Source organism: Xiphophorus couchianus, chromosome 7 (assembly GCF_001444195.1).
Source record: "Xiphophorus couchianus chromosome 7, X_couchianus-1.0, whole genome shotgun sequence".
Lineage (NCBI taxonomy): Eukaryota > Metazoa > Chordata > Actinopteri > Cyprinodontiformes > Poeciliidae > Xiphophorus > Xiphophorus couchianus.
This window is the reverse complement of record NC_040234.1, coordinates 23,797,473-23,810,063: the sequence shown is the minus strand read 5'-3', so window position 1 is coordinate 23,810,063 and position 12,591 is coordinate 23,797,473. Positions and strand designations below refer to the sequence as shown.

General features: G+C 39.1%; 1 protein-coding gene across 2 annotated transcripts in view; it reads right to left on the bottom strand.

Moving 5' to 3' along the window:
- Nucleotides 1-12,591, bottom strand: part of cntn4 (contactin 4) — a 227,757-nt gene that overhangs the window by 21,225 nt on the left and 193,941 nt on the right. For both annotated transcript variants that reach the window (XM_028023527.1, XM_028023528.1), the window contains exons 12-13: nucleotides 12,016-12,143; nucleotides 743-918 (exon numbers count right to left, since the gene is read on the bottom strand). In XM_028023527.1, the coding sequence (XP_027879328.1) occupies nucleotides 743-918; nucleotides 12,016-12,143 (304 nt within the window). The remainder of the gene's footprint in view (nucleotides 1-742; nucleotides 919-12,015; nucleotides 12,144-12,591) is intronic.

The following is a 12,591-nucleotide window of genomic DNA, read 5'->3' as shown; positions in this document are numbered from 1 at the left end:
TATCTTTTATGTCCTGGGCTCCTGTCAGAGCACAGGGGAGCCAATAAAACGAGGATTCTTCCAGAAACCTCAGGGAGCTTTGTGTTCTTGATTAGCACTTTATCTAACAAACAGTGGGGAGATGCTAGCTAGCTAAAAACTAGCTATTAGCATGGAGGAATGCAGGCATGTGGGAACAGAACTTTGTAGGGAGGCGAAAGGGAGACTTCTTTCTCTATCAACACTCGCTGGGTTACTGATACAGTAATCTGAAGCTTAAGTTATTTGTGATCAGAAGAATTACATTCTTTCTTAAAAGTAGAGGTGGGCATTTATTGTATTGTTTATCAATTATCGTGATAAATTTCTTATCATGATATGAGATTTGAGTTATTGTTGTTACAATAAAATTCCAATTAAACTCCAAAACTGTCCTTCGGACTGATAGTTTTACTGTGTTTCCATTGCTTGTTCAATAAATCATCAATAAATACCAATACATTTTAAAATACAGTTACAGTGTGCAGCTTAGTGGTACAAGTTACACTTCTTTATGTGAATAGACAAGCACATTACAAATAGGAATATTTTTCAAGGAAACTATTTGTGTGAGTGTGACACACAGTCACAGCTAAAAAAAAGATCTAATAAATATTTATTATCACCACTTTTATCGTTTTCACAGTAGCACCATCAAATATCGTGATACAGCCTGAAGTCCATACTGCCCACTCAAACAATCAAAGACAGATTGTGGACTTACGCCTCCAACTTTTTCGAAGAATCCGCCGTTGCTCCCAAAGTGGATGAGTTGCTCATTGAAGAACCAGGTGAACTTGAGCTCCAGAGACGGGTCGTGGCTCACCTGACAGGGCAGGACCACGCTCTCCCCGACGGTGATGTCCAGCGTTGTGGGCTGCGTGGTGATGATGGTCGGCTCTGAAACACACAGTCAGGCACGTTTCATCAAACCTCTCCAATCCCTTTTTTTTCTCTTTTCTTTTTTTGCACAGCGGTGACAGAGACAGCTGAGCCACTCCATCATTCTTATGGATGTGTCAGACTCAGTTCATAGAGGGATACGCAGGAAGGAGCGCACAGCAAAACTCAGACTGCCCGGCTACAATAAGCGGAATTAGTTTCAGCCCGGGCTCGTCTCTGTCGGGACTCCAAGAAGTGTCGTTCCTAAATCTGGGAAGCGGCCATGTGTCACTGTCAGCCTCAGCCTGGAACTCTCCTCCACTGGCTGTGAATTCCCTGAACGCACCGCAAAGGAAAAGCAGTAAACAGCAATCCCTCTAATCTCTGCTGCTCTGCTTCCAGGTCTGCAGTAGCACTACCTTTCCAACACTTGGGAATAAAGCAAGTGTCCCTTATCTGCACTTGTCTGAGAGCAGCAGAAGAGGAGTCTGTGAAGACATGAGAGAGCTGAGATGAGAAGGTGAATCTTTGTTCTTTGGAGTGCGCGGCACCTGTCTCCCTCTTGGGGGTGCTGTGATTACTTGCTGGAAATTGCAACTGTGAGCACACAGACACATGGAGTAAATCAACCGTGGCGAATGACTCTGGTGTGGAAAGTGCCGGCAGTGCGGATCTCATTCAGCGTGGATACGACACCTTCTTTCTGGTGACTCCTTCTCTCACACGCATGTTTTTAATGTGATTCATCTCGGTAGACAAAATACCATCAACAGGCAGCTTTTTGTAGCCCACGCAATAAAAACATCAGCAACAAGCACATTTGTGTGTTAGAAAGTCCTAGTCAAAGTCCAGGCCTCCTGTAAATCTAATTGGGAATCTGTGGCAAGACTTAAAAGATTTCTCTAATCTTGAAGCAATTAAAAAACAGAAAGTGACAAAACTGGAGACGTACACTAAGAACCTCATTAGTGGTGATTTCAGTGAAAATATTAACTCTAGCTTTATTTACAACAACAACAAAAATAAACCATATATGATTCTCCTTTCATTTCTCTAGTCGTTTGCTAATTTGTTTTATCCTATCACATAAAATCACAAACAACTACACTGAAGTTTCTGGTTTTAACATAATGTAAAAAACCTTAGGAAACTTTCACAATGCTTCTTGAAAACACTGAATACCAAATACCTTAATAGCCTGGTTTAATACCTTGTTCACAACACTGACTCTTTCCATGTTGACTTCCAAAGTGTGTATTCTTTAACGACCTCCAGGGATTCACTCTGACAACAGTAGAAATGTCCCTGCTTATTATCTTCCACCGTCATCATTGTGACATATTACGTGCACAACCCAGGCTGGTTACCAGAGCTCAAGCTACGCTGTTGAGCGTAATTTGATTCATTCCCATCTTGTATAATGCCTTGTTACCTGCTGCCACTGTAAACAAGCGGATAGCGACCCATTCACTTAGCAGGGTCAGGACCAGACAGGACAGAGGGGCGTTAATGCACAGTGACAGGCTGGGTGGCACCTGAGGACAGCGCTAAGGCGGGTCAGACACAGACCGCTATATTTCACCTGACCAGTCCTAGACGAACCACAATCTGATCCAACTATAGACAGATTATTTCTTTGTAAGCACAGCAGATGCAACTTGACTGTAGCAAGAACCGGTCGGCCTTTAAACTCTCTCTGTTATCTTGCTGTTTTAAGATTAGTTAGCATGTTGTCAGCATAGTACAACTGTTTATCACAGCCTGATAAAATAAGTTATTTTAACAAATTGGCATTAGTGAATTAGATGCGTCTTAATGACCCGTCAGCATTAAGTTCAGGTGAGTTGATAAATGACAAAAGAAAATAGTCCAAAGGTCAGACACTACTTAGTAGCAATATTAAAGCACACAACGTTTTGGAAATTAAACAGTGTGTATTAAAAGCACATTAAATTCAAATGAATCAATAGCTATAATGTTTGCATTGCTGTGACAAACATTTCTGCATGTAAAACATTTTGGAGAAGTTTGTTGTGCTGTACCTTGTAAAATCACTTCTTGTTTCACATTTTCTCACCTAGCTGGCTCAGGTAGCTAGCACTGGTGCTAGAAGCAGTTCTCAAAGACACATGACTATCCAGTGGTACTTCCGCCCCGAAACATGTGCAAAAGCAATGAAAACACAACTGGGCAATAGGATGCACCTATTTTCTGTTTAATTTCCAGAAACCTATATCACCTACATTTCAAGCTTTTCCCTCATGATATCTAAGTTGAATATACCTCTGCCAAGAGTCATGCAGAAAATCCCGTTTCTGCTTCAAGAGTTCTGAACAATAACCAGATAGAAGGTATTGATGTTGATACAAACGGCTGACAAACTTATTTGGTGAAGGAGACTGGATTCAAACCAATGCATGACACGACAAAGCTCGAAAGCGGAAGACCCTAGTCGCGCTTGATGTTTACATGAGTGAAACTTGAATCAGAGCTCGGTGTTATTCTAAAGCCAACGGCTTTCTGAAACTGGCTCACAGTGGGACGCTCAGGGAAACGGCTGAACAATAAATAAGGATGGAACGGCAAACAGTGCCAGCTAACTGTTACGTAGCGACTCCTAGCTCCATACTGAGATGCACTGACAGGCCTCATGTGGGCCGTTTCACCACAATGCCTTATGAATAATACTCCTCTGTTCTAATGGACTGCAGCTGTAATGCATTACTCTTATGGGCAACAACAGCATGTACACTGACTCAGAAAATGTATTTACACACCTAGAGTTGCAGTCCCGATTTTGTCACACTGTGTGTTTTACTGTGATAAACCAACACAAAGTGGTGTGAAGTAAAAGGTGCATGAGAAAAAAGAGAGAAATTTTACAACTAACATCTAAAAAGTGTCTTATGCATTTGTATTCAGCTCCACTAACTCCATTCAGGTCGTTGGGGTATGTCTCCACCAGTTCTGCACTGATGGATTCAAAGTCATTTCCACTGGATGGAGAGACTCAATGAATCTCCATGTTAACTAGGTCTGACATGACAACAAATTTCCCTAGACAATAAATCGTCTCTGAAGTTATTGTGATAAATGATAATATTGTTGTTTTTAGAACATTTTCAAGCGATATAATAATGATTCCATAATAATGCAAAAACACATTCTCAAAGATTCATAAATTTTAAATTCTACAGAACATTTAACACTGGAACTGGAAGACATTTTAAATATCTTCCAAAATGTATTTCTTGTTATTTAACCATAAAGACCAGATTTGTGGAGTCTTTAGATGCAGACCCATTCAATAAATGAGGATATTATTGAAAAGTCTATATTTATTTGATGAACTTTACTAATAGAAACACCTTATATAGATTAATTACATGCCGATGGATGTTTGAAAGACTACTTCTGTTAATTGTGATTTTTTCCCCCCTACAGTTAATAAAAACATGGTATGTAAAATTTGAATATTACAACAAACCAATAAAAAACTTATTTAATACAGAAACATAGCCTAAATGAAAAGTATGTTACTTAAAGGTTGTCAATTTCCAAAAGGTTCTTTAATAGTTACAGTGAACATCTGAACTACTTTGTGGAATGTAGTTTTGCAACAAAACTCTTCTTTAAATTTATCCTCTGAGTTCATTGGTCTCCATCTAACCAACCCTATAAGGCCATCACAGTACATCTGTATTTTTATCACAGAATCCACATAAAATGTTTTGAAGTTTGTGCTCAAAGCATGACAAAATGGGAAAAGGCCCCGTAGTTTCCTCCTGCCGGGAAAGTGGTTTGAGGTCATAAGAATGGAATGACGAGGGCATGGCAAAGTCAAAGACCTCGATGGGCTGCTAAGTCCTTTAAACTAACACTCATGCTATCGCATCCAGGTTGAAGACATACTAAAAGTTGTGCAGAAAAAAATGTTTCGCTGACAAGTTAAAAGCTTTTTTCTTCAAAGGTTCAGCTGCATCTGACAGCAGAGTGGAGGCTGAAGTTCAAATCATCTATTTCAATGTAATCCACTGCAATAATTTGGCATCACTTTAGTGATCACTTTAGTGATGCCAAATTCCTTGGTGTTATCATTTCATCTCTAAGCAAAAAGAGATGAATATTAGAAGAAAAATTCAGCTTTTAATTTCCCTCGTTCAGTCTGCAGTCCAGTGCAACACATGCTCACCTGTTTCTGATCCCCACTCGTTTTCTCCAAATCCAATCAAACAACTTCTCAGGACAAGATTTCACTAGAAAAAATCCCTTGTCTTCTGCACTGCTCTGCAGATAGATACAAGACCCTTCCTGCACTGTAGTCACTGAGTGTTCAGTGGCACATCTGTACCAACCTGCTGGTGATTACTGACAGATGGCTGCTCATTATTTTTCTATGTGGCTGTCAGGAATCCCACAACGCATTAATTTCACATCGTTGCTGCCATTCAACATGGATGACAGGGTGCGCTTGGAAGGCAAGAGCTCGAATTTAGTATTGAGCCGTTATCGAATGGCCTGGCACTTGGGTTGTTTTTCTAATCCATGAAAGGGATCAGTGTGTAAACTAATCAAAGCATCTTCGGTCTGATGTCTTCAAGAAACAAAAAGGGAGCAAACAGCAACAAGCAGGGCCATTTCACTGGGATCTTTGAAATGTGCGTGTGCATGCGTGTGTGGGGGTGTGCAACCCACAATTATAAAATTTACTTTGCACAAAATGAAGACTATACTAAATTTTATTTCAAATGTGGCTAAGTTACAGCAAATGACACACACACACGTTCTAATATATACGTATACCCTGTTAGGACCTGAGTAAACGGCCTTTAGCAAGTTAGAGAGAAACTACAGTTTCTATAGCTATTGATGAGCTTCTGTCATAATTTTAGTCAGATATTTGCACCTTTTAGGAAAAAATAGCATGACTTACTGTATGTAAATGTGGTGATTTCTGAAATTGGCCCAACTTTTGAGGATAGTCTATAAATTTTCAGAAGGATTCAGCTTAAGTCTTTGGAGAAACCAAGAAACCTTCAAAAACAGTTTTGATGGGTGTTTTAAAGCATTGTCCTTTTGAGGAACTAACTTTGTCCAAGTTTCAACCATCTGACCCAAATCGTTGTCCTCCAAAGAAAGCAAATTGGTTAGGACAACCAGGAGGAACCAAAGAATTATCCATGTTCAAGGTCGGCAAAGTAATTTCTAACATGCTGACCAAAACTGGTTTTGGAATGGATAAGCAGCCTATGCTGAACAAACCCTCAACTCTATTAAAAATGTGCGCAATGCATTTAAAAGCTGGGTAGACGTTTACCAGGACTTTGCTGATGGCCATAAAATATATATTTTGTCTCTACAGCTTGCTAAAGCACATTTTTCCTAATAGTACTGTGGATGTTTTGTGGATGCAAAACATCCACAGTATGTTGTACTTGAGTTATAAAACTCAAGTTATAGTGTGTGAGTTATAGAAATGTCAAGATTCGAATTTGTGAACTAAATTCTATGGCTATAAAAATGATTGTAATTGATTCAACGCTGCAATGTAGTAGCTCTTCCTCTGGTTAACAAACATAATGCTGTTGTTAGTGATGAAGGCAAAAACAAAGATGTTTACTGAGAATAACTCTTCAGATCAGTTTAGGAATATTTACTATGAAAAAGTCTTGATGAAATAGCTTATTTGCATATACAGTAACTCATAATGTTAACAAATCTTTGCTATTTAGTTTATGTACAACTAAACAAAATCGATCAAGTTATTTTTGGTTTGCAATACTTAAATCGTACAATGTAACGTCGTTTGTTTTTATATGTTGCGGTTATTGATTCTTTTGAGGAAATTGGTTTGGAAAATTATTCCTGCCCTTAAAAATGGTTGAAATGTGTGTTCAAAAACTTTTTATATTAAGTCTAAAAGCTCAAAGCTGATAAAAAATTAATGCCCTTTATGAATGTTGAATATAATTGTAGATGTAGTATCTACCGCCGTTTGCTACAGCGTACTCATTGCCTTCATATTTGATCCAGTTTTCTCTACAGTTTTTCCCATCTGTCTAAGTGTTGCAGGCTCTGAACTCAATGATGCTCAACAAGCCTCATTAGAGTAAAAGAAACACCAGAAGTGGTTCCTATTGGTTAGGCAAACAATCAGAGTGGCCATTTCATCCAAGGCTTCAACAGTTCAAAGACAGTCTGTCTGGATTTATGTTTTCAGCGTGCTGTGAACTGCCAGAGCAAACTCATGCGGCACACTCCTAAACACACCCTGACAGAGAGAAAGACCGAAACAGACGCCTGCCTGGTCAAAAACCTGATGACGAGTCACTAACCTACAGGTAACCTTCCATTCTTATGACCCCAGTTTGCCTGGTGGTGAGAGCAGCACTTTTTGAAGGTAATTGTCCATAAACTGATGAGAAATTAAAAATCTGACCTGATCATAGGACTGGATGAAAGGTAAAGCAGCAATTACAAATACTCCTGAAAGGGAATCTTTCATGTGAATCTTTTCTCTGCGGTTCAGATTCAAAAGCCCCATATACAAACCTCGTGTTGGTGCTGGAGGCAGCCAGCTAAAAAAAAAAAGTTTTGTGGAGCCATATTACTGGTTAGAAAGCGAGTAGATCTTTGAACACAGCTGGAACACAATGCAACAAGGATCTGATAGAGCGCGGAATATTCTCTAAAGTAAGTTGCAAACACAACGTGTCACGGCGCTTGTGGAGATTAATTGCCTTCATGGTCCAGAGGAGCCAACAGAAAGCGAATGCGATGCGATCTCACAACTTCTGAACTCCATTGGCCATATGCGATGATCGGCAGCCGTCCTAATTGCAACAGCTTCCGCTCTGCTGTAATCAAAATTCAGGGAGCACATCCATAATCAAGAGCAATTAATCTGCTAATATTCCCCCAGTGTTGCGATAATAGCAACATTAACGGGGCTCATCTGCCCCGCCGCTGCTTTGCTAGGTGGCTGATTCACAACAAGAAGACACCGAACGCTATTTGACAGGTATTTCTTTTTTTCCCTCCCCTCCGGCGTTCATATCACCAAAGTCAATTTGAATAAACTACTGTCATCTCCCATAAGGGCTGATCCCACTACACAAATCCCCTCCCAACCCCCTGCTAAACAGGTTTGCAATCCTCAATGAAGTGGCGCGTATAAATTACCCCGTCCCGTCTAGCAAACAATATGAGCTGTGACAGATCATATAAAGGAAACATTTGTACATCGGCAGCAGAAAGCAGCTTTAACGTGCGGCAGTGGGAAGGAAACAGGCAAGACCGTCGAATAAAAGACGCATTTTACAGGAGGAACAAGAGAATAACTGGGATGACTGTCTACGCCAAGAGGACAACAATGGCCGTCCACCTTTAGAAGTGGTGAGACAGAATCAATCACTTTCACTCACGTCTTAGGAAGTGCAAAAGAAAAAAGCTAAAGTCTACAGTGTCTCATCAAAAATGTATATGTTTAAAAGTATTTACTAAAGAGAAACGGCACCATTTGTTTTAACCCCCGTGTTACTCTGATGGCCATAAAACTTGTATGTTTAAGAAGCTTACCTAACTAAGAAAAGGCAGCATGAATTTTAAGGTTGGGCAACCCATGGTCCTATGGTAACTAGTTTTCTGGTTGATCCCGACCTTTAAAAAGTAAAATCTGCCGTCTCCAATTTTGGTCAATTTCAATTTTTTTTGTCTGAAGCGTTGCTAAATATAGAGACAAAATTGCTAACTTGGCAGCAGTGGAGTGATTGTAGTGCACTGCGAACACGCAGATGTGACCTTACTTCCAGTGTAGTGGAAGTCAGAAATACTGCCACTTGCAGATAATTGTTGGCAGCCACCTAAGTTGTCAAAAATATTTTTAGCATTTTTTGCAGAGCATTTGGAATAAACATACAATTATGCATCAGTGTGAGAAATTGTTGAGCTATGTTGATTTTGCGTGAATTTATATGATCACAGAATTATAAAGAGCTAAATCTACTTTCAGAATCGGAGAGGTTATGCTTGAAAATTGATGTTCACAGACATTGCGTCTACTCTGAGTCATTTTGGAAAGAACAACAGTCAAATGTGTCTCAATACCAATGTATGCCGCACTTTTCAGATTTATTTTTAAAAACCCATCAAATTCATATTTTCTATGCTATGAGTGGGAACAGTTTGAGACGTCAATGTAACTAAAAAAGCCTGGTTTAAGTTCAATCCACTTGCTGTTTGCTGCTCTGTCACATAAACTCCAGAAACCAAAGTTGCACTCATACAGATCAATTTCTACACTGTTAACTCAATTGAGTAAAGGCTTGTGAAAATTTCTGTTGTTGGGTATTCACGTAAATGAGCAGCATGATGCACTCTGAGCGCCCCTAACATCCTCAACTGCTGCTGACTTTTAAGCATTAATAATAGATGGATTTTACCTTTTATAATTCAACAGAAAATGGAAACATGCCTTGATAGTGATTTGCAGAAGAAAGCACCAGTTGGGACTTATTTAAAATTCCATTATGTGATGTGTTCTTCAGTAAAAAGAGAACTAATGTAGGGATACAAAGTGGAATATTCTTCTTGGAGTTACTCATATGGACATGAATAAAATGATTTTTTTTAAGTATTCAATGAAAAGCTTGCTTGTAGGGAGAAGTCAATTAAAAACACCTTTTTATAAAAACGACATGGATAATTGGAGAAAAAAAGTTCTGTTATAGCAGGCTGCTGTGGTATTGACACTGCATTTCACAGGATTTTATAGACCGAAGAAGAAAGACTATTAAATGTACTGAACCTTGGAACAAAAATCATAAGCCCCACAAGAAGAAAGCTCTGACTTTATATAGAAAAAAAATCATTTTACTTCAGAGAATGATGGAAAGCTTACATCAATTTTAAGCATATAGGCCAGGGATTTTTTATTTTATATTTTTTTGGTATGATTTTAATGGATTTTTTTTTCTTTGACCTTTGTACGTCCTTTCCCTAAAGATGGAGAATCAATAAGAGCTGGATGTTCAGGTGCAGTTATGCTCAGACATGTTCTCTCTCAGGTGGAGAATAAAAAAGGGGGGATTTTGCCAAGTCTGTTTACAGGTTTATATCTACAACATGCAACCTGGTCACAAAACTCAAGAGATGAAAAGGTAACTGTTTGATTGCTCTGAAACATGCAGGAATTTATTGTTAAAAAGAAAATAGGTGGATCTCAATAATTCAGAATATCAGTTAAAGGTTAATTCAGTTTAGCAATTATATTCACAAACAGAAACTTATCTAACAAGAATGTATTAAATACAAAATGGTGTATTTCAACTCTATTTCTAAACAGCTTTGAGCTAATGGAAGGCTATGATTCACTTTCTCAATAACTTTCTCACCTCTGCTAATCCACTAATGTGCTAGCAGTGGAGCTAATTTGCTTTTGCTAACTTTGAAAATGTTAACCCACTTATCTTCTCCTAAATTAGCGCTAGTTTATTTGGCTGCTTTGAAAACTTTCAGTTGAATAAAGTTCAACATGCGTGTTGACGTTTTGGTTATCACTGTTATGAACTCTTTAATGCCCGGTTCACACGGCAGATATTGATAAAGTTTGTAATGAAAACGCAGCTATTAACACATGCTGCATATCAACATAATTGAAGCTGGTGCTTTAGCCATTTAGCGTTAGCTTCCACTAAATACCGTGTTGGTGTAATGCTTCAGCAAAAGCTAATATCTGTGATTAGCTTTAGGGATAGTGCAACTAACTTTTTAGTTAGCGGTGCCTACCACTGCAGAGGACAAATAAAATTGTTTCTTTTAAGTTAAGTAACGCACTGTTATCTAAATGGTAGGACCACAAAGGAGCCTGTTGACTTGACAGTTGTTCACCAGGTGATTAGCAACATTTAAGCAGGGTTAGCCATAAGGAAGCTGTTTGATTACTGTGCTGTATTCAAGCATATTGATGAAAATGTAAGTGTAAGAATAAAAGTTTGGTGTAGAAATGTATTTTTTTAGAAAAATAGATGCTTTGAATGTATTGGTACAAATATTAAATGGTTATTTTAACAGAAGGTTTCTGTATTTAAAATCCTCTCTTTGGTGGTCTTATGTAAGTCAAGACTTGAGTTTTTTTCATCTTTAAACCTAAGTTGTCAAAATGATTAAAAATAAATCCTTCCGTGATCTTGGGGAATAAATACAACACATAAAAACTTCACTTGTAAATCAGATTAATAAAATTCTTAAGCGTTTTCATGACATTGTAAATTATTGAATGTCATTATTGCCAAACAGTTTCCCCGTGAAAATCTATACAAAAACCTTTCTGAACGTGAAAGCATGGTCTTCCCTCCTCGAGGCCAATATACTGAAGATCAATAATTCCATAAATCTACACAAGCCTGCCAACAAGGAAGGTCAACACAAGAAATAACAATAACACAAGTGAACCGTGCAAAGAGGGTCACAGTGAGGGAACAGTTCAGCGAATAAGTCAGCAAGTCCCCCAGGAAGCCGAGGAGGCGAGAACACCTTCCCCCTGTGGAAATAGGACATGAAAAACAGACACGTGCACTGAATAAAACCACCCAACGCGCCGCACTCTATACCCGGCTCACATTCATTTTTAATGAAGTGTAATAAGTCATAACACCGGAGCAGAAATGCAATCCACCACCCAGATGATCAAACAGCACAAGGACTTCTTCACACCGCATATCCTCTGACAGAGCTGGAGGCGCCAAGGCAGGGAGCTGAACTGCTTCGGCATCTCCACAAACACAAACAGCAGCCGATGCGTCTGTGTCTCACCCGGTAACGACGACACGGAGGTGCGGGGGCGGGGAGGAGAGAAAGAAAAAAAAAAGTAATTCTCCCTGCGTGCTTATCAGAGGGCAGTGACTGGATGCTTCTTTCTGCTCTGGTCATTTTTTATTTATCCTTTCAAACACTTCGGTTTAGTTTTTCAAACAGCTGAAATGGAACATGGCACAGGTCCACTCGCTGCCAAAAGCTAAGAAAACATTCATTTCAAACATGTGTTGGCAGGGTCAGGGTCTCTGCTGAACGGGCTGAAAAAGAGAGACATGATCAAACGGAGGGACACAGAAATACCTTTTACTGTAACACTTCCTGTGCTGCTCGCCACTCCAAACTGGTTTCTTGCAACGCAGGTGTAGAGGCCAGCGTCCAGTTTGGTCACGTTCCATATCCGAAGGTTGCCATTGTCCAGAATGGAGACCCTGTGGTTAAAAAAGAGAATATTGGTACTATATTAATGTAATTTATCTTGGCAAGATTTCTGCTCAAGATTAAAATCACTTTTTCCAGATAGACCTGTTCTTACAATAAAACACTGCAAATCATTGACAAACCATTCCCGCAGTGAAACATGGTGATGGTTTTCAGGACAGAAAAACTGATCAATTATTTTTTAAAATATAAAACAGAGAAAAACCACAGGAGAGCAGCAGAAAAGTGTTTTTGATAAAGGCCTTATACACACGTAGCTGCAGCCAATACCTCCGCCACATTGTTTTAAAAAAATTTGATCAGTTTCAGAACAGTTTTCATCCACATGAACTTGCACAAAATCGCCTAGAATGTTGTTTTTTAACATGCCAAACCCATAGGGGGCAGTGTAGCACAAAGCTAAAAACTGTCAGCCAATCAAATTGCTTCAAAACAACC